Source organism: Nesoenas mayeri, assembly GCF_963082525.1.
Source record: "Nesoenas mayeri genome assembly, chromosome: 1".
NCBI classification, from domain to species: domain Eukaryota; kingdom Metazoa; phylum Chordata; class Aves; order Columbiformes; family Columbidae; genus Nesoenas; species Nesoenas mayeri.
This window is the reverse complement of record NC_137541.1, coordinates 191,503,370-191,529,337: the sequence shown is the minus strand read 5'-3', so window position 1 is coordinate 191,529,337 and position 25,968 is coordinate 191,503,370. Positions and strand designations below refer to the sequence as shown.

The 25,968-nt window shown below is 41.7% G+C and overlaps 1 protein-coding gene across 1 annotated transcript; it reads left to right on the top strand.

Moving 5' to 3' along the window:
- Positions 1-5,332: 5,332 nt before the first annotated feature.
- Positions 5,333-23,428, top strand: POLR1D (RNA polymerase I and III subunit D). The gene is made up of 3 exons (XM_080363653.1): positions 5,333-5,476; positions 14,173-14,247; positions 22,042-23,428. The coding sequence occupies exons 1-3, from the start codon at positions 5,451-5,453 to the stop codon at positions 22,325-22,327; spliced, it is 387 nt and encodes a 128-aa protein (XP_080219779.1). The 5' UTR covers positions 5,333-5,450; the 3' UTR covers positions 22,328-23,428.
- Positions 23,429-25,968: the final 2,540 nt, after the last annotated feature.

The window sequence follows — 25,968 nt, the reverse complement described above, 5'->3', positions numbered from 1 at the left end:
ATTTCCATTTGCTTTTGTTGTATCAAAAACGTCTGCTGCACCAGCTTTCTTTTTCCTATGTATGAACTCAGAAATGAGGGTTAGCACCAATCTGAAGAACAAAGAAAGTCACGCAAAGGTAAGAGCTTAAAATCCTCCATCACTAGTATTCTTTGGTGTTTCAGGGCCAAAATTTTGAAGATTATACGGCATTAAGAGAGAGCTGTCTGTGGAGGAGATCTCGGATTCCAACAAAAATTGTATGAAAAAAAGAATAACCTACAACTCCAAGAGCCAATAAAACTGTCAACATACAGGAACACTGACTTGAACCCAATAATGAACTGTACTTATTCCCAGTTGTTTTCTAACCAGTCAGCCCTTGGAGATACACACCACTAGCATCTTGACACCTCCCACAGGCTTCTGCAACCTCTTTGGATATGACCACGAGAAGACTGCAGTGCTATCTCAGGGGTTGGCATGGGGAGCACAGCCTGTAACACACCTCAGATCACTCCCACTGACAAAGAATGTACCAATGCAGAAGTAGGTAATTTGTCGCTCATTTTTTCCCCACTGTGCTGAGTAATATTTGACAGCACTACACCACTCCAGGCAACCTGATCCAAAAGTCTCACCTTGCCTTTCTACAGCTACTGGGTTCCACCCTTCACCCAGACACACACAGGTTCTTGCTCAACACACACCACTGTCAGTTATTCTCTATTGTTAGAAACAATATAAATAAGTCATAGTTCCTCCTTCATGATCTAGAACTACCTATTACTACCATTTACAACAATTTAAAACCAGAACAGTTCATATATTGGGCATGCTCCTTGATCAAACTGCATTTTGCTCTACGAACAAGGGTTCTTCATAAAAATTCTGTACACCCCATCAAACAGCAGTTAAGTGTTACAAATCTCTGCAATGAAATATAAAAACACATTATTATCTGTGGAATGAAGGAAAAACAGCCAGGCAAAATGCAACATTTATCACTCCATCCCAAAGTAAAACAACTCTGCCTGGGCAAAAATTAACTTCTATATAGTATTGATCTGACACATTTATAACCTCGCAATTACTTTCTTACCTGATTTGTTCAGTTTTGCTGTAATGACAGCAAAGAAATTCTAGACATTCTTAACAAAATACCACAACTCCAGAGCAACATTACAACTTGCTTACTCAAAACAAAAATGAGGTTCCAAATATTGAGCTACATTACCCCAAGTTTCCATTTTTTAAAATAAAAATAGTTCCTACTATTTAGGTGGAAAAATCACAGAAACGCAAAGCAATTTAAAATCTTGCATGCTCACAAGTTCCCTGATTTTATATCAAACAACTGCATACTTCAGCTTTTGTTTTCACCAGCTAATGCACAGCTCAGTGTGAGTGGCTCAGCAAGAGACTCCCCTCCTCTTCCAGCCCCTGAATACTTGTAAAACTAATATCAGTTGAAACGAGCATTCTACAAGTATGTCAACGATTGACATATGCAAAATTACCAAAAATACTTTAGAAATTAAAGAGATGCATGGAGGGAGTCAGCTCAGGTACAGCACGGTAACGCAGAGTACGGCTGAGAGCATCTCTTTATGTGTCAACAGATAAACCAGCCCGCGGTTCTGAAGCAGAAGTCAGCTACTTACATTATCTCATCCAAAATACAGCACAGTCCATATGAAAACACATGACACGTTTATCCCATGAACTTTGTGAACATAAATCCTGACCCTAAAAATATTTACATGCAGGCTTAACATTAAGCCTAAAAACCGGGCATTAATTCCAAAAGAAATACTTGGGTGTTTAAAATTAAACATATGTAAGTGCAAACATCGACAGAATTGGGGTCATAAAAACCAAAAAGCACACACCACAACATTATTGTTATTTATTGCTCTGTAGGCATCATGACCTAACAATTACATAATATAATACTGATATTTAAAATAATTTTCAACTTTGAAAGGCACTACAATTTCTAAACAACAAACTCCATTGACCTAATAAAGAAATTACACAGCATGCAATTCAATGGGGTCACATTAAAATTGTTTCTGCAAAATAAACTTTCAAATATCAGAGACAAGCCACTGCTATATCAAATAGGCAACCAGTTTCCTCTGGTGACTTTTACACCAGGGAACATCTTCACACTGAATAAGTGCTGTTTTCTTATTAGTTACAGCTCTTAATATCTAATCACTCTTTAAGTAAGCATCATCTTGCTGATTTATGATATTAATTTAAATTAATCCAAGGTTTAGTATACATCACATCCTTACACATTTCACTTTGATATTGTTGGTATCACTTCTTCACAGTTGCTTTGAACTATGTGAAGACATTTTTAAGAGCACAGAAAAACAGGATTTAAAAAAAAAAAAAAAAAGAGGATATTTTGAAGTATTTTCCAGTAAATAGTTTTATCTAGAAGCTAACAAACTTCTGCTGGTTCTTAGCCATACAGGTCCATAAATATTTACCAAGGTTGAGACTGACAGGCTGTTCAGTGCAGGTAAAGCCTTATGAAAAAAACCCATGTTTCACTGAGGTCATCAGTGCTTCCACAAGAGCAGACTCCAAACAAATGCCAAAGCTTACAATGTCAAAGCTAACATTTTTGTAATTATGCCTGATAGGCATTAGTAAGCTTATTTTTTAACCTAACCTAACCTAACCTGTTTCAAGTGAACAGTACTCTTCCACCCATTCACCAGCTTACATTCCTCTTGCAAAGTTTCATGCCTAAATTGTAGCTTTTTTTTTTTTTCAATCAAAAATTTGAGTCCTGTGTTAGGAAATCATGATGTGTTTGCAAATCTCAGACCTGAGTCCAAGGCCTTGGGCTATCTCTTGCTGAAGTCACCAGGCAGAGTTAAGGGTCAGTACAGTTAAAAATTCAGTACTAAAAACTCTCATTTTAAAATTATGCTTTTTTTAAAAAAAATGTAACATTACATACTTTTTTATTAAAAAACCACTCAAAACACTAAGTGGGCACAATGGTGTTCTTTGCAGTCTGCTGAATTTGGAGTTAATCATTTTATATAATATTGCATTCAGGAAAGAGCATTCCTCCCTCAGTAGAGCTGATTTTTTTTTTTTAAGAGCAAATTATACAGGACCTTATTTAGTCTTATGGTTTTAGCAAGTACACTGACATACCTTGTTTCCATTTGGAGGAAATTTGTTTTATTAAACTCAGGGCAGCATATGGTACTAACATGTTTATTTTCCAAGTGGTAGGGACACTAACCAAAACCATTTGATGTTTCTTCCTAAGCCTCCTTGATCTGCTGCTGGATTGCAGCTTAGAATAAAGCATCGAGAAGCCAAAAGGAATTGGGTAGAGTACTAAAAAAAAATTCAGTAATTCAAAGTGTTTATTTAATGACAGTCTAGCTGAGAACAGTTTCTCTTTTGAACAGAAGCTCGAATGCATTTATGATTCAAAATTTATTTCCAGACACTATCAAATGTACCCCAAAGCTAATTCCTAACAGACAGCTCTTACTTTGCACACAGAGACAAAAACAAACCCACAACATCATGTAATTAAAAAAGGAATTAAATGAAGCTCAGAAGTGCTTAATAGTGGATTTCTACAGAAGTAAACAATCAGCACTATGCATTAGGAACACGGTAAGAAAAGTCACAAGGGACCGTGAGATTTGTCACTATCACAACTCCAGCAATTGGTTTCTCAATTAGTTGACAGAATACTAATATTCTCTCAAGAGCAATGCCGATTTTAAAGTATGGCTTGTTAAAGTTTAAAAAACACGAGGTTTTAAGTTTTTAAACCACATTTTCAATGGTAAGAGCTAACAAATGGTAAAAAAAAAAAAGGAGACTCTGGGTCAGCACACCGAGAACTAGAGTTAGCCTTTTGAAATAGCTGCCAACTACAAAAGCTTTAGAGACATTTTACACACAGCTCAGAGTTTCTCTGGCGCAGCTGTAAAACACATAACCTGAAACCAGCTCCTGCAGCAGGGGTTTGCTTGCAGCTGTTCTTCTGCCTCCCCCGCACGCAGTAATTTGACTCCTTTTCAGGCAGCAGCTTCTTTAATAAAGCTACAGGAGAGCAGCATAGGTGTACCGAGGGACTTCAGAACCGGGAGCCATTGAGGCAGGTTCCCGACACCCGAGCCCACAGCTCAATCTTCGCCGAGACGCGCGGTGGGTCCCGGCGCAGTCCCCGCCGGCGGGCGCCCGGCCCGCAGCGGCACCGGGCGGGAAGCCCCACTCCGCCGGGCGAGGGCTGGGCCGGGACCGCGCGGGGAGGGACCCGCTCCCCGGCGCACACACATCAGCCCCGGCCCCGCTCTCGTACTTGTTGCCCCTACAGGGCGGCCCAACCCGCCGTCGGCAGCGGGCCCGGCCCCGCCACACCCGCGGGGAGACCCCGGCGCCGCCACGGCCCAGGGAACGGTGAGGGAGGAGGTGGGCGTGCGGCTGCCTCCCTGCCCGGCGGCCCTCCCGCCGCCGCCGGCCGAGGGGAGGCAGAGCCGCCCAGCGCGGCGGCGGGGCAGGGAAGTCACTCACCGCCGCCGGCTCCGAGCCGCGCTCTCCTCAGCCGCTGCCGCGCCCCTCAGCCGAGCCGGCTGTGCCCGCCCGCTCCACGGAAGGCAAAGTCTGGGCAGCACTTGGCGGAGCGCGTCTCCGCCGGGCCGGGCCGGTGCTCCCGCCTCCGCCCCCCGCCCCAGGCAGCGGCGCCGCCCAAGTGACAGCCGCGCTCCGCCACTCCGGCGGCAGCCCGGGGCGCGGGGCCGGGCGGCGGGGCGCGCCGCAGCCTATCGGAGCGGGCCGGGGCGGGCCGCGCCGGAGCCTCGGGCCGGGGTGTCCCCGCCACTCGCCTGATCGCAGCCCGCCGCGCCGGGGTGCGGGAGGGGCCGGCGTGGAGGAGGGGCCGGCCGGAGATCTGCCCCGCGCGGCGCCCGGCCCGGCCCTGCCCTGCCCGGACAGCTGTCCCGCCCGCCCGAGCCCTGCGGCGTTGCCGGGGGCCAAGCTCCGGGGGGCTCTGCCATTGACTGCAGGTGGCAGCTCCGCTCCCGCCTCCCTGTGCTGCCGCCGAGCGCACCCCCGCTCAGCCACGGGCGAGCGAGCGGTGACCGCCCCACGCCTACTTCCCCGCGTGCTGGGCCTGCAGCACTCCCGCCGCCGGTGCGGAGGTTTGCGGTGGGTCCCGCCGACATGCAGCGGGGCGGACAGGAGCCCACTGGGCCGGTTGTCACCCCCGCTCTCCCCTCGGGAGAGACCGGGCGCGGCCGCAGGTGCGCAGAGGAGTGTGGCGGCGGCTCGGCGCGCACCGCCCCGGCTCCTCCCCGCCGGGGTCCTCGCTGTCCTTTGCGCCTGCCCCGCCCCGCCCCAAGCCGGGCTGGCAGTGGGGCATGGCGGCGGCCTGCGCCTGAGGAGCCGGGCGGCGCGGGGGGACAGCGGGTGCCGCCATGGAGGAGGACCCGGAGCTGGAGAGGTGAGGGGCGGGCTGTGGGGGCGGTTGAACGGCCCCGGGAGTTCACGGTCTCGGTGGGGCCTCTCTGACAAACAGGGTCCCCGGGGTCTGCGGAGCAGGGTGAGGGTTGCCGGGCCCAGCGCGGCGGCCGGGGCCCAGCGCTGCGTGTCCGTGTGCTCCGGAGCCGTCTGCGGGCCCTGCCAGCGCTGGGCCTCGGCTCTCGGGGAGGCGGCGGGCGGTCCTCGGTGGAGAGGAGCGCTCTGGGCCCGGCCTGGCTCTGCCCGGCCCCGCCTGCTCTCCGCCCGCGGCGAGTGTGCGACTCAGGGGTGCGCAGCTTGGGCTGTGTCTTCAGACAAAACTTCGGAGCCCTCGCTGAGGGAATTGCAACAGAAAATGAATGAAATCTTCCTACGTAACGGGGAAAATGCATTACTTAAAAAAAAAAAAAAATCAGCTCTTCTTGTGAAGCATGCTGGTACCGTTTAGAAACAAGATTGAAAAGTGTTAGGCGGCTTATTTCTCATCAGTTATAATCAGTTATAATTTCGTGATTAGGTGTACTTGGTAAAATTTAAAAATAACAATAAATCAAAACCAAACAAATAAACTTCACTTCATACAAATGCCAGTTTTCAGTGTGAGAGATGTGCTAGTTGACTAATTGTTAGAATTGCCTTGTTCCTTCTATGGAATGATAGAAAATGCTTGGCAGTTATTCTGTCAAAAAATAAAATAGCTTTCTGTTTTCCATTTTTTTTGGGACAAGAGGGTTCCTCTCGCTGTACGTACAGAGTTACAGTGTTCCAAAGCAAACACTGAGGATTAAAATGCAGACTTCTGCATTTGGATACTCAGTCACAGTAGGCCTCTCTTTATGTGTGCTTTGGGAATAGACTTCAGGTGTTCATATCACAAATTTTGGGGATAATAATCTTATTTGTAGTTATTGGAGATTTTTTTTTTTGCAAGCTCATTTGTGAGTAACAGCACTTCTCTTACTGCTGATAAAAACCCCTGTTACAATGAAAAGATGACTAGGAGCTTTCTGAACTCTTCTCATGGTTATTTCCCTTAACTTTTAAGAAATCAGGTTTGAGAGTGCTTTTTAAAAATAACTTGTTTCTGCTTATATCTGGCAAGTTTTTAAATAGCACTGGGGTGGTGGAGGGGTTGGGAGCATGATGCTTTCTAAGAGGCTTTTAATTCTTGGTAAACTACTTTTGCTCTCAGATTATCAGTTTAATAATTAAAGCTTCTCTCTGTATATGCATAGATGTTATTTTTCCTAGTGCCATTCCAAACTGAAACATTTTTCACTCATAGCAAGTTGAAACCATGTCACTGTTCTTCCATGTGTCTTCTGGCTGCTGTTGCTGTGCTGCGGACTTGGGGTCCCCTGGGCAGTTCATGGTTGTAGCTGCTTGCTCAGCAGCCATACCTCACTGCTCCAGACACTCCTCCTGACACTCTCCTGAGTGGTTCCCAGGAACCAGATTCAAAGCTTTTATCCTGCCTCATGGCTTCAATCTCAGTTGGGATTGGCTTTTCCTTTTCAGTGGCAGCATGGCAGATAATAAGGATGAAGCTCAGTATTACTTATCAAGTGGTACGTGGTCAGGTTTAGGGGTCTGGTGTCTTCAATCCATGCTACTGTTCACCTCTGTACGTGTTTAATCAGCTCTGAACACATAGTAAGTACAATACAGTGTAGTTGATGACTAGTCACTTTCTGTCCTGGATCCACCTGTTGTTAGTTACTTTTTCATACCCTCAGCTTTCATAACAGCTTGTTTTGCTAGTAGCAGCCTGTACTCAGTTAATGCTATGTGCATTTAGATGTCATACTTGGCATTTCTTACTGTAAATACACTACCACATACAGTATTCAAGAGTCTAATACAGACCTTTCTTTATCCTTTGGTTTACAGACATTACTATATTACGTCTTAGTTTTGTATTCAATGACCTGTTGATCGTACTGTCCTGTGAGTAGTACAGCGATGATATTTAGGGTTTATAATTTTGATGCTCTTTGTAATATGGCTTTAGCCTACAAATAATGGCATTTCTGTTCTGTAGCCACAGAAATATTTTAGGTAACTATTTAACTATTTTAGGTAGACTTTTAGCATTTAAAAATGGGTTTATTTGGAATATTTTCAGTAGTCTGTCTCTGAATTCAGGCTTGTCTTGCAATGCACAAGTCTTAAATAACAGCGTAATGTTTTTGTGTGTGTGTTTTTTATTTAATTTACCATGGGAGAAAAAAGAAGAGTAGCTATTTTTGTTGGTGTTTTTTCAGATCTGAAGGTGATTCTGTGTCCCAGCATTTCGAAGTGATCTGTTAAGACAAGTCAGTTGTCCTATTTTTTTTTGTTAATTAAGGCGAGGTGTCTTCATTTTCCTTGTTCTATTTTGTCCTTACTGCCACACTTCTTTGCTCTTATTTTTCAGTTTTACTGTGTCTGACTCTTTCTTGACCTTGCATTTGATGTTTTCCTCACTTTAATAGGAAGTGATAGTCGCTACCAAAGCTGAATACTAACTTGCAGGTTACGATGTAACTGTTGTGTACTCTAAAATCCATAAAGAGCATAGGTGTGTAGTAATATTTGTGACATTCTACTGAATTATTTTGCCTCCTCTATCTCATCCAATAACCTTTGTTGAAAGTATGAACTGACTTTTTTTTGTTTTCTTTGGAGCTTGGTGGTACAGTGGGGAAGACCCAGAGCCTGAGATACAATGTGATTCTAAGAAAATTCTAGGCTAAATTCTGTTGATTTGTAATTAATGATATTGGGAACATATGACCCAAGAATGAGTAGGAAAAAAAAGGTTACAAATCAGCTACTAGGAAATATTTAGTTTGTTTTCCCTGCAAACAGGTATATCTGTTTTTCCTAGTTTATGTCAACTAAATATCTTTTGGGGTATTACAGAGGTCTCTATTTTCATCCCTATCTAAAAAAAAAAAAAAAAAAAAAAGTCTTTCTTCCTCCTCTCTTTCTGAAATTGTTGTCATGGTTGCTCCGTGTGTGTGAAGCGCAGAAAATGATGTCATTTCTCTGCTCATATAAAGGAAGTGGCTTTGTTATACTGTATGTCCAAATCCTTCTGTAATTCGGGCTGTCTTTCAACAGCTATAAATATTTCACAACCTTGGATACCATACCTTATTAGAAGTGCCTAGCAAACTTGTTTGGAGCATCATTTACTTGGAAGCAAGTGTTTCCTAAGGACATGCTGCTCTGAATCACAAGGAACACTATAATTCTGTAACAAGAGGCCTGTAGTTGAGCTGGGAATCAATAGTCTAATATTTTTACTGCACAGGCATCCTAATTATACTTTTTAACAAGTAAGCTTTGTGCCTGGGAGAAATTAGTTGAAAGTTCTTACTATTGTTTTTAATAGTTAAACTCAAAGTGTCAGGATTCAGTATGCCATTCTTTCCCATATTTGTGGCAGAAAAGAGGTCTACAAGATAAAACCGATGTTTGAAATGGAGTGGTATGTTCACTGCTCAAGTTGGTGAGAATATCAGCACAGGAGTGTGCTGCAAATAGCACTCATGGGACTGACAAATAGAATATTTAAATAAGTATGAAACTTCATTGACAAAGAATGAGAGCATTCACATACCTGATGTGGGGTGTCTTTGCCTTTGAAAAAACTTTAGGAAATTTGTGGCATATTTGTGCCTTTTTTCATTCTTGCTCTTAATGTGGTGGTTTAGGCTTTATTCTTGACATTCCTTTTCATCAATTCTCTTAGTAAGTGTGAGCAGATAGGACAAATGAGCTCACAGGAGTTAATTATAAATTGCACTGGCATTCATTACCATTCCTTTATTGTAGAAGGCAGTATCTTCAGTCCTTTACTTGACTGAAGGTCTTGGTATTAATCATTCAGATGTAATCAGAATACCAGCATCCACTTCTATTTCCACTCTCATGCGTGCTTAAAGATAAGTTGTGTAGTCAGCATAAAACTACTCTGAGAAAATTTTATTTTAAAAACTGCTATTTTTTTCCTGGGCTTGCAGCTTGCTGTCAGAACCTAGAGTGCCTCAGGAGGCAGGTTGAAGTACAATTTTGGGGATCACAGTAGCAAAGCAGCCTGGCCTTTGAGCTTGAATAGTAGTGGTATAGACTGCAAGCAATTATTAATGCTGGGAAGATCTTCCATGAAGATGCATTTGATAAAAATGTTCCTTCTCTGACTCTGGGAGATGTTGAATTCTGTATTCCTACTCCAGGTCTATGTACTTCCTTAACCAATTGCATGCTGTGAAGCGATTCCAGTAGATATATTTTCATTACAGTTCTCATCAGGATCTGTAATGAGATGATGGCATGGGTGGAGATGGCAGAGTTTGTTAGGTTACGTGCTGAAAGCTACCACGTACACCCACAGAGGACTAAAGAGAGACCATGGTGGATGGGGAAGCCCAAATAGTGCCCAACTCTGCCATGCCCATCTCAGGAGCCACCAGCCCATCAGAGGTCCATCTCCACAAGCCCAGAGTAACACAATGGCACAGTGGCAGGAGGGAACCCACAGTAAGGACTCAGAAGAATGAAGATATTCTCTGGGCCCCTGCTGGGAGGCAGCCTTGGCCTCCAGGAGTGACACCCATCAAGATGAGTCAATGCTGGGACTTTGGGGCTTAAGCCTTTGGGGCTTAAGGGTGTTGCTGTGTAGGGGTGGAGAATGCATTGTGGGATGCAAGAGAAGAGCATTTTGAGATTGCATAAGGCTTATTATGGAATGTGTAGAGGAGGAACCAAAGGAGGGGAAAGAGAGAGGTTCAGGTGATTTGATGAGAAGCAAGAACGGGAAAATAGAGGAATAAAGGAATAAGAAGGTCTGATCCTTTGTGAATAGACTGCCTGTTGGTACACTTGTCTGGCCATGCCCTGCACCTGATCAGCGCAGCCTGGTTTGTCTTCCTGTTAAATTCCTTTCTGACTCTTTCTTGAGCGAGAGTCTCTATTTGAAGGGAGAGGGTGTACATCTCAGCCCTAGCAACTAGAGTCAAACCATGACTTGGAGGGACTGTGTGTCTGTGGTGCCAGCAACTGGAACAAGTGCAGGTCTGGGTGACAGCAGTGGGGCTGGGACCTTGGGTGGGAGGGCTGGGTGGTAGCAACTGGGGACACTTGGTCAAGTGAGTAAAACCAAGTGTCAGCCACTGGAGTGGGATTGGGGACCTCTTTATCTGTGCTGCAGTACTGGAGCAGGTATGGATATGTGAGGCAGAACGTTGCTGCTAGTGAAGATCAAGCTGGATCAGCTGGTAAGTGGGTTAATAAAGTGGGAGATGGGAGGAGCTACCTGTTGAAGGCACCAAGGAGTCCTGGCCAGCTGCTGCAGAGGATGCAGGATCAGGGTGTCTCCAGTGGCAAGATGTGTGTGTGCCTGTCTCTGTGGGCAAAACTGCGGTGGCGTTGGGTACTGGGGGTCCAGGGTGTCCCAGCCTGTGCCAGCAGTTTGTTGGGCTGAAGCTTCAGGGCTCCTACACCTGGACAGAGAGAAGAGCAGGGTGAAGCTGTTGGTGTGAGCACCTTGTGTCTGTTTGTGATCGGTGTGGGCAGTGGTGTGTACATGCACTATGTGTGTCTGCCTGCTGGGAGCGGATTTTCAGTGTCACTACTAGTTGGGCCTGGGCATGGAGCTGTGGCTGCCTGGCTGCTCAATTGTCAGATCCAGCATGATATGTTTTCTCCTAACAGAGTGGTCTATAATTACAGACATTGGGTGGTCTCTGTAACGACATGGTGTTTTTGTTGCCTGTAACTGTATCAGACATACTTCTTTATTACCAATTATTCATTTTTATTCACTTGATCTTTCAGAAAAAATGATGGAGCTCTTTGCCTGAGTGAGGAATAAGAAATAGCTCTGGTTTTGCCTGACTGCAGAACCTTTAACATTTTCCCATTCTTTGGGCACTTGCCTTTGTGGTGCAAGTTGTTAGGATTTGTGCAATGAGAGCTTTGCCTGTAACCTTGAAATATAGAGGCAAAAGTCTAATCCTCAGAAAAGTAAATAGGCCTTGGACCATAATCTTGAAGATAAAACCATCACTGCTTATACTTTCCTGTTACTGTAATTCTGCAGCTAAGCTTGGTTGCTCAAAAAGGATTGCCACAAGAAGCACCACTTAAAACTTGCTGTAAAAGATGCCAGAATGATGACAGTGTTCTTAAATGTGCCCCTGTCCCTAATTTTCCCCCCTGTCAATTCTGCAGTGTTTTGGTTCTGCTCATGTGAAAGCTGCGTGCTGCATTGCCTTTGCTCATGCTGCTGCTCTTGGAGTGGAAGCTGGCAGCCACAGGACTGTTTGTATTGTAGCCAAGCTGTAAAAATGAAGAGAGCAAGGAATGCAGAGTCCCAAGAGGCCTGTGAAAGCAAATGTAAAAACATTGTTTGCATAGCTTTTAAGCTTTTGGCTTACTTGTGTAGAGAATATAAGTTCACTGAGTGGAAACACATTATTTCAAAGAGGATCTGAGTATTTTTTCATTTGTCTGTGCAAGTCGAAAGGGCTTTGTAAAGGCACACTGAATAAGAGTACTGTTGAAAGACCGATATTAGCCAACAACGTTTGATAAGAATGGAAGATGTTGACTTATAAAGCTAGTAAGATGAGGATGTGAGGAACCTTAAACCAATGTGCCATTAATAGTTTAGTGCATGGAGAAGCAGTAGTACAATTTTTGCTGCATTTCTCTACTGTTGTTTCTGTGAAAGCCTTGGGCGCTTTCCATTGCAAAGCCCTTCAAACACAAACTCTCAAAGGAAAACATTATGACCTGTGAGTATTTGCATGTCTGTCTGGCACAGATCTCAGCTTTTGCTGGATAGAACGGTTTCCCCTTGAAACAAAGGAATGTGTGTAAATAAGTTGATCGAGGATTATTTCTATGTTCTTAGAGAACTTGTGACCCATTCTGGAAACTTGTTTATGAATCTTTAGCTAAAGTATTGCTTGCTGGAAATTACTATAAAGTGTGGAAGTAGTTCAATGGTAGCTGATTGTAAGTACAAATATTTCACTATATTCAAGCAGAACTGCAGAGTAACTGCAGAAAGAGTTGCTACACCTTGGTGTACATTATAGTTGTACTCATTTGGTTTCTGTTGCCAGGGAAAACCAAAACATGCCCAAAAGCTATACAAACAGAAGAAAAAGTGTGTCTGTGTTTATAAAGTCACTAGCCTATCCTAATGAATGAACAAATCCAGGATCACACATGTGAAGGGGGCTGGTAAGGGCTTATGTTAATACCGTAACAAACTGGAGAAGGTTAGATCTTGCCCAACAGATGTAGGCTGCTGTGTGACTGCTTAACATTTTCTCATTAGCAACTGTAGGAAATTCTGTACTGCTTGTTTTCATTCCGTTATTGCACATGCAGTGTACGCATTTAAAGCTGAGACCTCCTGTGTTTTCTATGTAGATTTGAATAATCCAGATGGGAATAAACCACTCTGTTGGATGTTTAGAGCCCAGCATTAACTTGTTTGATCTTCCCATGGACCTGCCATATAAACTTCTTGCTTTTCTTTTCAGACCTGCTTCTGCTCTAAGATGATGACTCTTGACTTCTCTTGTATCAATTTTGGCTCAACAGTAAAATTGATAATCAAGGGGTTTTTTAATTTTGCAAAGCATCAAAATCCTGCTATGCTGATAATACCGTAACAGCATGATGGGACATGGCTTCCTTGAAGTTTGAGTTGAAGTGTGTTGGCAGTTACATTTTTGCACAGTCTACACATGCACTTGTACTATCAAGATAATGATTGTGTTGCTCACATAGTCAGAATGCCAGCAACCCTTCTGCCACGTCATAGCTGGGGCAACTAAACAATAAATATCCTGTGTTGCCTCCTGCCTTCAGTTCCTTGAGCCTTCAGTATTAGCCATGTCAGTGGGGTTAATGCTTTAGCTTCATACACTGGGTATTACAGCCAGGTGCATAGCTTTCCTTTTCTGTCTTGAAATTCTTTTTGCTTGATGTGTATAGTTGCTTACAGTTAACTAATCAAATTGGTGGTTTATGCATTCATTTTATGCGTTCGTTGGTTTTCCTGTTAGCTTCAACCATGTACTGTAGAGCAGTTACGTAAGTTTTGAGGTTGAGATTAATTTGTAAAGAGAACCAAGAGACTGACATTGCTTCATAGTTACAAAGATGAGCTCTTCCACTGTTGTACAAAGCTAGTGCAGTTTAACAGCTGGTAGTTGCAGTGATTTTACTGTCATCTGACTGCTTGCTATTTTACTAGAGTTGTTTAACCATGCTCAAAATACATCTGCTGTGGTTGAAAGACTTTAGGAAGAATCCAAGTGATGTGACAGCAGGGAAGAATATTCCCAAGGTGAAGTGATGGCGACTGTGCTTTTTGGTGTAGTAGACCAGTTTTGCACACTTTATTACTGCTCTTAAATTAGGATTGCAGTTGTTGTATTTGGAACAGATTTAATGTTTGGTTTGGTTTTTTTTAAACATATTAAAATGTTTCTTTTAATCTTAGTGCATAGGAATTTGAATTATCTTAAGAAAGTCAAGGTGGTTTTGGTAACCTCTTTATTGTTAAGTTCACTACAGTGAAGAAGCTCTCCACTTTATTTACGTAAGTGCATGAAGTGGCAAATTCTTGTGTTCTGCAAGTAGTAACTTTTTTCTCTTTCTCATATGTAGGAAGGCTGTGGAAGAGTTACTTAAAGAGGCAAAACGTGGGAGAACCAGAGCAGAAACAATGGGAGCCATGGGCTGGTAAGTTGGCCTAAGAGAGAATGAATGCTGTGACTAATGCCAAAATAATTTTTGCATTTGATGTATGACAAAAGTCTCTACCTTTTAATTTGCTTCATGTTTAAATAATAATTTGTCTTCATCCATGTACTAATTTGTCTGGGTAAAAATTGGAGTCCGGATAAAAAAGAACATACTGGCCACATGTTACTGGGTTAGACTCTTTTTAAGAGTTCATAGCCTGATAAAGAAACCTAAACCCTTAAAACAATAAAAATAATAAATTATCCTCTAATAGAGAATTCATCTGTAAATTGCAGCCAAAAATGAACTCAAAAGTGTAATCCAATTTTGGAAGGAGGTATTTTTAAATACTAAAAAAGAAACCTAAAGCCCGGGAGCTAATTTGTATAGCAAGTAGGAAAAGAATCACAGTATTTAAATCTTCAGTGAAATACAGTATTAATTCTTCAATGCACTGTTTCACTTTTACAGCTAGATTTTCATGGAACGTATTGCATATAATTAAAGAAGTAATAACATGCTGAGAAGAGTCATTCATCTTAAAACAATATACATGACTTTGGTAAGAAGCTATTGGATCTAGGGATGTTCACGCAAGTAGGGCACCAGTTGACTGCATTAAACACATTTGTAGATAAGATTTGGCTTCCTCCACCAACAGTAGTAAAAGATAAGCCTGCACTGTTAATGAAATTCTCAGTTTACTTCTTGGCTATGTTTGTTTTAGTAGCTCTGAAGAGATTAAAATAGTGCTGGGAAAAAAAAAAAAGTTAATCCTTTATGTTTTCTAAACAAGTTTTGTGGGGTTTATATATTTTACCCAGTGTTTCTGCTAGGGATGCAGTTTATATGCGTTATGTTGAAATAGTTAGATTGGTTTAATCCCCTGGAATGGTTATAGCTATACAGATGCAGCATGCTTTTAACCTGTCAGACTTGTCAGATGGCCAGGTACACCAATGTGGATAATTAGCACTGTGACGTGTTGCATGTGTCCAGCTACTGTGAATTTGCAAGTGAATTCCAACTATGGAGACTAAAGATTTCTGTTGGGAGGTAACCAAGTGTCCGTGAGCAACTTTGCTGCTGCTTGTGCAGTCTGGAATAGCTGCCAGGAGTGTGTTTGGGCTTCTCCTCCCAGCTCTGGCTACTTCATGCTCCTTGTCTGTAAAAGAGTAGCGGTCCTGCTCAGCTGGCTGTGATGAGCAGCTCAGGGTAATATGGTTTCCTAAAGCCTGATGCCCAAGACCTGCTAGAGGAGGGGACAGCCAAGGGTGACCTGTTCTTCAGAACAGCTGCAGATTCCACTAGAGTGAAAGAGCAGGTGGCTAGGCCAGGGTTGTGTTAAAGGTGTAGGAGGAGGATTGTCAAGAACGCTTTAGGCAGAGGAAGACTGTTGACATAGGGATTGGCACAGTGATATCCTGAACTGAGACTCTTCAAGTAAGGATCCTTTCAACTGTGGAAGAATGTGAAAATAGCTATAGCGGGTCAACCAAAGGACCCATCTCTGCAGTGTCCTGTCTTTATCAGTGCCCAATAGCCAGTGCCTGGGAAATGGAGGAAGACAAATACAGAAAAGTAGCAGTACTTCCTCAAGGTGCTAGCCCAGCCTTGGGCAATCTACAACTCAGGATACCTTGCACTCAGAGGTGATATTTGTATATGATACTTCTCCAGCGATTTTTTCCTCTCTGAATTTATCTTTATAGAGACTGGTAGTCACCTCGTTTGCTACAAATCTGCTGCCATAGAGTTTGGCATAGGCTAGTGTCCTGCTAGTGTGTGTGGTTCTAAGGAAGGTGTAAAGCCCCTGCAGAGGCAGACTCCTCAGAAGTCTTTGTGTCTAGTTCTGCAAGCACAAGAGACAGAGCAACAGCTGGAAGTTGCCACTACTCTCCTCCTCTTCATATTTTTGGTGCCCCATTGTGCTGTTCTGATTCTTCTGAACTGGCCCAACATCTAGGTATTGCATATACCCGTGGGAGATGAGATAACCTGTAAGATATTTGGAAAGCGCATTAACTACGCTTCGCTGAGTATCACACCCCAGCAAAATACCATCAGATGTCACTGATGTTACAGTAAATCCTGAAGAGCTTCAGAGATTAGATCTAGAACTGACATGTAACCTTGCAGCTGTAAACTATGGAGTGGAAGGTAGCTGCTGCCTTGAGCTTTGTGGATACCAAATGAAATGAGCAGAAAAGTTAGTTTGTGAAAATGTACATTAGTGGGCCAAATCTAGGAAAGCATAAGTGATAGAAGCAAAGAGACAAGGTCATCACTCACTTGGCTAAAAGCAATCTTAACAGGTAAAACCACAAAACCTTCCTTCCTTGCCAAACTCAAAATGCTTACAGGTGTGTTTCATGAGGACTTCTGGGATTTCCTCGGCCCTTTGTCAGAGGAGTCCTGGAGAAGAGATGCGCAAACTGGATAGTTGAAGCAACTCGGCTTATGAAGAAAAGATTTGTTCTGCCATCTGTCTTTTGGGTAAGGAGAAGCAGAGGCTGCTACTGCTCATACTTCGCTGATTATGTTGATCTCCAGCAGCTGTTGGATACTGGGAAATAAATTTCTGGAGACAGTGGCATTTGATAAGAATTGGGGCATTCCTGGGGAACTATATTGTGCGTACTGGTACAAAGGAGTCTCCTGGTGAGTGTTGATGGCAGCAAAGCTGTAGCCAGCAAGCTTCTGAACACTCTTGGGACTGCTTTCAGGTTCAAGCCACTGCTCCCTTAGTGTCCAGAGTCACTAGTTCTTCATAACTCAAGTGCACTGCTTGAAGAAGTTCCCCAAGCACCCCTACTTACCTTTTTGCTGTCTCCTTGTGTGAGATGGATTGTCAGCTGTTTGATCTTAAATTGCAAGCATCCAAGCTAGCATAGCTGACAGATACAGAAAACATGCACTGAGCGGTATGCTTTTAGCCTGCTGTCGCTGATTTAAGGATTCAGCCCTGAAATAATGGGTGGCTGCTAGGATTCCTTCCAGTTTGGGAATGTTTTGCCAGTGTTACATTGTATTACAAGTTTGCTGCAGATGACATGGGTAGGTGCTGCAACCTGTAGTGGTTAAATGCCTGTAGAAGAAAAGGCTTGTCCCAAACAAGGAGGTTGGTGGTGATATCAGGCAACACTTTATGTGGGAAAGGACATAATCTGAGACGCTGTGGACATGGATAAACTGTTAGTATTGTCAATGGGGTTCATGAGCTCTTGGTAAGAGTCCTCACTCACTGGCCTCCATGCTCTCAGGACTGCTTACACTGGCAGTATCTAGGTCCATGGTGAATTCATCCAAGAAATACTGGGATATTAGTGTTTTGTAGATCTCACATTATTGGCTCTCGAGTATTGACTTGTTCATTGGATGTCCACAAGATTCTGGTTCTCAGCCTTACAGTATTTCTAATTCCTGCAATACCCATTTTGTAGGTATTCTATGGCCACAGTGACTCTTGTTTGGGCTCTCCTACATCCTTATGATACCACATGATACAGATGCTGCTAATGGTGTGTCTGGTACAAGCATTAGTGGAGCTCATCACAAGTAAGAAAATGTGTAATAGAATAGGAAGGGAGGATCCTCTTCTGAAGGTGTCTTAACCCTCAAAAAGCTGAACAAAAGAAAACAGAATCTGTACCTAAATTCCAGTGATGCTGCTGTGATTCTGGAACTTCTGAGATCAGAAAACACATCAGAGCAGCTGTCTGAAAGTTCACCCTTGAAGGGCCAGCTGGATGCAGAATGGGAACTTGTGGACAAATAGTGTAAGAACATTTGAAATGGTTAGATAAATGGATCCTTGATTCAACAGATGGAATAAAGCTGTAAGACATTAGGATTTCCATTGTGTGTCTAGGTAAAATCAAGCTAAAAGCTCAGCTTTCCTTAAATGGTTTTGTCAGTCTTGTGTACATAATTCATATGCTTCTCATAGTAGGGGAGTTAGGTCCCATTTTAAGGAGTTGTTCTGCATTAATTGAGAAAAGCAGTTAAAATGCCACAAAAGCTGCTCTGTGGACAAGTTCTAGAGGCCGTTTTTTTTCTTTCTCCAGTGTAGAGGTGTGGTCTTCAAATATGCTGGTAGCAAGTGAGCTAAGGCTAAACTCAATGTAATCTTCTCATCTTACGGGGTAACCTAAAAATGAGATATGGAAAACAGGATATTTTGGGATGGTTTATTCAGCTCTGCGTTTTAAGAGCAGATGAATTGCAAAAAGAAGAAAAGTGTTGAAAGCACTGAATTATTTTTAATCCTATTTCTTGTAAAGCAATCCTAAAATTGCTTTCATTCCTATGGATAGCTATCTGTTCAATATAAAATCTGTTAGTCAGAAGTGGTGCAGAATACAAAATACAAAAATAATGAAGATGAAGCCGAAGGGTTTAAGGGCATCGGAAATGTGAAATGCTGTATTGCATCTTTTCTTTGAATGGATGGTGCATGACTGTGCAGGAACACTGCAATGTGATTCCACTATATCTCTTTCATTTGAATGTGAAGAGGAGGAGAAACAGGGTACGGGCAGAGGTTGCAAAGTAAATATGTTAAAATCTTGTAATCAGAGCACAGGTTCCCATCCAAAGTCCTGTCAGCTGTATCTAGCTGCCAACACCATACAAAAAAGCTTGCAGTGTCATCCCAGGCATCCTCTTTTATGAGATCTCCTGTGAAAGGGTAAAAGCTTAGATTAGTTGGTTTAACAAAACAACCTCTAGCTGCTTTTTTCTTTTTTTCAGTTACTCTTCTGCTGAATACTATATTTTCCATGGCAGTTTGGAAGTGGTAGAAATGTACTTGTAAGTTCATGCAGAATGATTTCTGTTTCCTGGAAAGATCTGATTTGCTCTGTGTGCCAAGGCCGCCTGTTCAATATGTCCAGTTACTGAGCAGAGAACAGGCTGTGGCCCATGGTGCTGTACTCCTGTGTCTTAAGTGGTGTCAGCGTGTGTTACTGATAAGTGGTACGGTGCACTTCTGCTCTGAGCTGCACTGCTACACTTGATGACAGGTATTGGCTGGAAATTTTGTGGTATTGCAGACAAGTTGGCTTAAAATGTCGAAAATAGAGTTAAGATTTGACCTGTCTTCGCAATAACGGGTTTAATTTTTTTTCTTGCTCTAAATGCGATGTTACATTTCATCATTGCATAGTGCAGAGGTTTGGGGGTTGTGGGACTTCTCTGTGGAGAGGAATGAGGTTCTATGGCTAAGAATAGCTTGATTTAGCTTATTGGAGCATGTGAAGCAAAAGGTGAACTCTTACATTGAGGGAAAACGTTGCTATAGAACTGGAGTAAATTTAGTAGACAAGACTGCTCTAGAATTGCAGGTTCTGTTGGTCACACTTGCTGCTCTGCTCCAGACACGCTTCAGATCAGAGCTTGAATGTTCTTTTAATGTATCTTTTATTTTATTTTTTTTTAAAGAAAAGTATTTAAAAGCTGCTCTGTGGCACTGTTTACTAGTTGTCAGTATCGTGTCCCACATTGCATAGGCTGAGCTTGCCTCCCAGCGCTTCAGAACGTACATTCGGGGAAAAGCTGTCATTGAATTGAGCATCACACGATCAGACCTACAGCAAACCAAAGGGCTGTCATCAAGGAGGTCAACTGTAGAAGTAATCTACAGTTTTCTCACCATTTGAAATGCTCTTAAAGACATTGGTAAATTAATATAGTTCACTTTTAATCTTCACAGTCCCATATATACCATGGACATATGTAAACATGGGTTTGTTTACATGCCTGTGTAGTGTACCATGTGCCACACATCTCACTTCCTTTAAAACTTAAAAGCAGAATTTGCTTTGTTGAAGTCTGAGGTCAATAAAACTAAGGACTGATGTTTCTCTTCAGTGCTGTAATTTACTGCTGCTCCATGAAAGGCTGGTGGCTTGATTTTGTCACTATGTGATGGTGAACCAGTGGCATCTCTTCGCTGATGCTGAAGCTCTGTGTTTCTCATCAGTTTTCATTCTTAGTATAGCTCAGGCAGCACTCATGGTTCCAAAAAGAAATAAATACTTCAGCAAGGTGAATTTATTTTGGGGCAGATTGTCTCATTCTGGTGCTATATATATTCATGATTAATCAATGCATTAGCTCTTAACAAAAATTGAGAGGAAGGAGACAAATGTGAAATAGTTTTTCTCTGGATGCAGCCTAGAGAAAACTGCCCTCCTGAGTAGGAAATGTTGAGGTACAATGTTTAATCCTGGCAGAAGACATACCGAGGACTTAAATGTTGGTTGATTTGTGTTATGTATTGAGTGTAACCTGTACCAAGTTCAGCACCATGTTCATAGCTGATGTAGCTTGAAGTAGAAACCCTGTTCTACTGATACATGTTAGCCTTGTGTTTTTACTCAGTAATACAGTTAATGGATAAATACTGTTTACCTAATTTACAAAACAGCTATACTAGATACGGGTAGAGATTTTTTTTTTTTTTTTTAACTAGGACTTGAGCAAAACAGTGTAGATTTATATGCAGAAAGTTTAGAAAACTCTAAAACTGGTTATGCTGTAGAAATATCTCAAGAAAAATGCCTGGCAGAAATAGAACAGTGTGGCTGTTTAATGTGTACCTCTAAAATTACTCCCGTAAGTTCTTTAAGGATTTAGGACAAGAACAATTATCAATACTGCTTAGTAGGCAGACCTGAAGCAAAACACCATAGTAATTACCCCACCCAGTTAAAAGACATGAAGTATGCTGAATAATCAGACCTGCTCTTCGTTACAATTCTGTTGTTATTCTGATACCTCTGATTATTAGGAAGTATCAAAGGTTTTTAAGTGGTCAGGGTATAGCTTCTACAGTTACACAAAGTATTCAGTTTGCACAGATGATCGTAACGTTGTGGCGTTAGGATTCATTGCCTCCATAGTTGATATAGTAAATAGCACTGTGATATCCAACTGCTATGCTTTTTTATACTAATCGTGTAACTTCTCCATTAGCGTGCAGACTCAAAAATGTTTCGGAGATAAGCACCACGGTGGCTCCCACTATAAAAAAAGCCTTCAGAGTGATTCCTGCTTACTGCGGGAATATATTCAAACTTGGTTTTTCTCATGCCATTCTTCAAGAAATTATAAATTTGGAATAAGCAGAGTACAGCTGATACCAAGAAGATAAATGAAATGTATAGCCCTTGTTTACTAAAGCTAGCTGAAAAGCTATGTGCAAAAGTGTTAAGCTGTAAGAGGAGAAAGAAGCAATGGAAGAGTTGGATAAGTATCAGAAAAAAACATATTGTTTGATGGTTTCCAGATGTAAGTTAAAATTAGTATGCCTCACATATATGTTTTATCACTACAGCTGTTTAGATTCTTCATGCAAGTGTATCTTTTACTTTCTGAATATCTCAGTTCATTAAATAATACTGACTTTAGCAGCTTATGATATTGTAAACCATTCCAATTTGACTTAAAATATGTTACTAAACATTTCATTCCTAAATACCCCAGTTAAGCACCGTCAACCTTAAAATATATTGTCATCCTCTGCCTAGCCCTGCACATGCTACCTGGTGAAAATCACGCAGATTTTTACTGTGTTGAAGTAGAATATTTTTCATCCTATAAAGAGTAAGATAAAAGGAGAATGGAGACAAACTTGAGAATATCTTTCTGTACTGAGAGTTTACACTAGGTGGCATGCAAGGAAAGCTGAAAGCACAAACCTGTCTTAAAATTATTGAAGTTAAAATTTCACACTTGATTCAGGATGTTTTTATCTTGTCTTTTGATCACTTTTAAATGTCTTTGCAGGCTGAAGTGTCCTCTTGCTGGTACAAATAAAAGATTTCTTATTAATACTATCAAAAACACGTTACCATCTCAAAAAGAACAAGACCAAGAACGTGAGCAAAAGGAAGACAGTAAAGAGCCTGAGCCAAACAAAAGCAGGAAAGAAGAAAAACCAAAGAAACGCAGAATTCACCCATACACACTCAGCTTTCAGTCCAGAAGGAGAGTCAACTACTCTCCTCCAAGGCATCAAAGCAGGAACCAGCACACAAAGGATAAGCATGAAAAGCGATCAAGCAAACGATGAGGAGAGGAGGGTGATGAACATGTGGTGTTACAAGCCAGGAATGTCATTAATTGTCAGACTGCAGGGATGTCTTCGTTTTTCAGGAAAATATGCTGTTCAAAATTGAATTTTGAACTGAGTTGCTTGTGTGAGAAGTAACCTTGAGGTAGCTTTAGAAAACCTTTATTTGAGACCTTTAAGGTAAAAGCAAAGTGCAGTGTAAATCTTCCAGTTGTTTTAGAACAGACATTCCTTTTCCTTGCTCCATTCCTCTCTCTGCGTCTGACTAAGCTTAGGGTCTTAGTAATGGAATGTGATATGTGTGTCACTGTCTGATACAACTCGTTTAGCCATGTCACTCTTTTGGAAAGAAATTTTAATTAAGCATAAATCTATTTATTGTGTAAAGTTGACAGAAATTCTTGGCTGCTAACCAATAAAGTTTTGTGTGTTTGGGTTAGTTTAGTTCTACAGAATCTAGAAGGGAAAGCTGATCAGTGACTGGCCAAGCACATATGTTTTGTATAGAATATAAGTTTGCTTTACTATAAAAAGAACAAATTTAAAATGGGCAACACTGGTTTTGCTTTCCAGGAGGAGCTACCAGGAAACACTGATTTTGATTGTTATTGTATATTCACAAACGTGTCATAGGTAATAATAAACATTACCCCTAAAAAGCCATAGCTGCAATAATTGTCTCTGTTTAGACTTCCCTCTGTAAGGAAGCATTTTGAACAGTTTGTTGTCACGGTGCTTTCAAAACAAACCTTGAAGACAAAATTGTCATGTTCTCTGTCCAGTGCTGGGAAGTTTCCAAGTAAATGTGTAATACTAGAAGTGCAAAAGTGATACTTAAAAACAGTCAAATGCTCACTTTCCAAGTCTGTGTGGCAATTCTGTAGCGGTACAGTTCTTAAACTTGTGGCTTGGGGCACGTGTAATACACATCGGCATATTCTACGTCTCATTTCTGTTCATGTTACAGTAACAGACTTCCATGTGAAATATTTTGTATTTTGGTATTCTCAGAAATAATTGTTTTGAATATAGGCTTCTGTTTTTAAGTGTGTTGACAATAAAATTGAAAATGTTCATTAAAAGTGCTTTGTGGCGGTAATGCTTTTAGTGGGTTTTGTAACTGACGTGGGCCTCTCTCTCTTCTGAGGGCAGGGAAGACCAGCCCTTCGTGGTCCTTCAGTGTTGTGCCAGGGCAAGAGTGCCACCTATAGGCTTTTCTATACCTCGTTTTGCTATACTTAGCCGGCTCTTGGAAGGACGTCGTTAGCTGGGAGGTGGGGACATCAAAGTGGAGATCTGCCGTGCCTGAGTTTTGATGCATGAGCTGGGAATTCGTCTTCTGAGTTATGGGAAGATAGTTAAACTGGTGTTGGGGCCACCAGTGCCTGCCAGGGTCAGTGTAGCCAACACAGTGGGACACTTTTACATTTCCACTAGGCAGTTGTGGAGAGGTTTCTCTATTTTCTTGGCAGCAACCAGAGCACTGTAGAAGTCCCTGTCTTTCAGAAAATATCCAACTATTTAAGTGGGATGAATGAAAAAGTAGTATCTTTGGAGAACATAGGACTAGGATGAATGAAAAAGTGGTATCTTTGGAGAACATAGGGCTATCTTTGGTTTAAATAAACAGATGTTGTTTGCAGTCATTATTTTGCTGGACATTGGTTTTGTTCTCCTTAATAATCCTTATTGTAAGGACAGCACCTGTAATACCAGCTGGGCTGTGACAGTGACAGTGCTGCACAGATGTGGCTTTGCAGCAGAGAATTCATCTCACCATTGGTCAGGATTGGGCCTGGAGATGTTTGACAGAACAAACCTCCATGAATTCTTGCTGATCTGGCTGGTAGTAATAATATGGTGTCCTGCGAGCTTTCCACATTCAAGTCTTCAAACACCTCTTCAGGAGAAGTGCTGCTGTTGATTCTATGTTAATTTAAGCCAGGCTTTCAGGTAGGGAAAGTGATTAGAATATGCTTTCAAAATTAGTCTGGATTGTTGGCAGAGAGCACTTCTATACTAGAAATGCTCAGCTAGAGGATCTGACATGACCTAAACCAGATAGCTGGAGGAAGCCTATCTTCATCAGTGGTGGTAAGTGCAGATCTAATTCCACTTTTTTCTGACTTACAGATTATGTGTGAATTATTCTTTCATTGGTTGATTCCATATTTTAGTACTGTCTTTCGTAAGTGTAGCTAATAAAGAACTGCTGCTCATGAACTGTTCTTAAGGCAAATCTTCACATGCTGATCACTTTTTAAATAAAAATTTAGATGCAAAAAACCTGGTTTGTATTATGTCTGCAGTTGCTTGTATTGTGCAACACCAGCATCATGTTTATAAGGTATCTTAAAGATAGGATTTAAACCCTGAAACTTAAAGCTGAACGTGACTTTTCAAAATATGTTAACTGCTGTAACTTGGACCACTTGTTACTCATAAAGGTGCCCAGTCCTTAAAATAAATACATCAATAAATAGTGTGGTCTTGGTCTCAGCTTCTTGTAGTGGTGCATTGCAGCCTCTAGTTGCTCAAATGGGAAGGGAATACACCTCATATTAATGCTGCTGTAATGATCCTTCAGAGGTGTTTCTTGTTTGTCTGTGAATCACTAATGTTGTCTTTGTTTAGCTTCAGTGCACCTTGTGTGGATAACGGAGTTTACTCAGGTGAGGGTGCTCTTCTGCCATAACCACAAGACCTTGTTAGACTTTTTTATTGTGGTGGACAGAAATCCTCCAAACTTCATCAACGTTATAGTAGATATAGATCACAAAACAATGTGAAAGAGGAGGAGAAGCATTTTATGATTGAGCTTTATAAAATATTAGTTTTGGCTGTCAGTGATATGGTAACGTGCAGTTTTTTTGTTCATTGTGCAGCCTCTTCTCTTGTAAATCCAGTTTGAATTATATGCAACAAATAATGAATGTTCAAGAAAAGCCCAACAGACTTGATGTATAACACAACTTAGGCAAAATAGACCCTGTTTTTCAGACTGATCAAAGTTTACTTCACAGAAATTTCTTGAGGTGCAGTTGTAAGAGTGTTACTTAGTGATTATGAAAACTACAGAAAACTACTTAACAAAGGAGATGTAAATGTTCGTAGATCAATGGAATAATGTAGCAGGAGGGGGTTGCTTTTCCTGCACAAACAGAACTGGGTTTTGTGTTGTGGCTGCAAGTTGATCGCTGAGAAGCCTGTTTCTTCTCCTGTCCTATCAGAGCGCTCATTAATAATTATGTGTTTTCAGTTAATTAAACTGGAACAACACAAAAGTAGACTTGCTTGGATAAGTAGCAAGAAAACATATTTGGATTGTGTTTGGAGGAGGATTTTATCCATTTTATCAGTAGAGTCACTGATCCACCAAATCTTTATTCATGTGAGTGATCTTTGTACTTGCAAATAATCCTGTTGTAGCTTACTGTCTATGAATGAAACTCTCGTCTGCATTAATATACACTCTTTGTTTTCGTGACTGTCAATAGGAAGTAGTCAAGAGTAAATGTTAAAGAGGGCATATCTCCAATTAAAAAAAATAAGCCTTAAGAATTTTGCAGACTATATATATTCATACCCTCATTTCCAGATATGATAGTCTTAAGACTGAAAAAAGCTCCAATACTTTTCTG

Bases quoted from the DNA above. Each gene is read 5' to 3' on its own strand.
- POLR1D (XM_080363653.1), top strand. From the start codon at position 5,451: ATGGAGGAGGACCCGGAGCTGGAGAG. The intron at 5,477-14,172 runs GTGAGGGGCGGG...TCTCATATGTAG, and splicing joins GAGGACCCGGAGCTGGAGAG to GAAGGCTGTGGAAGAGTTAC. The intron at 14,248-22,041 runs GTAAGTTGGCCT...ATGTCTTTGCAG, and splicing joins ACAATGGGAGCCATGGGCTG to GCTGAAGTGTCCTCTTGCTG.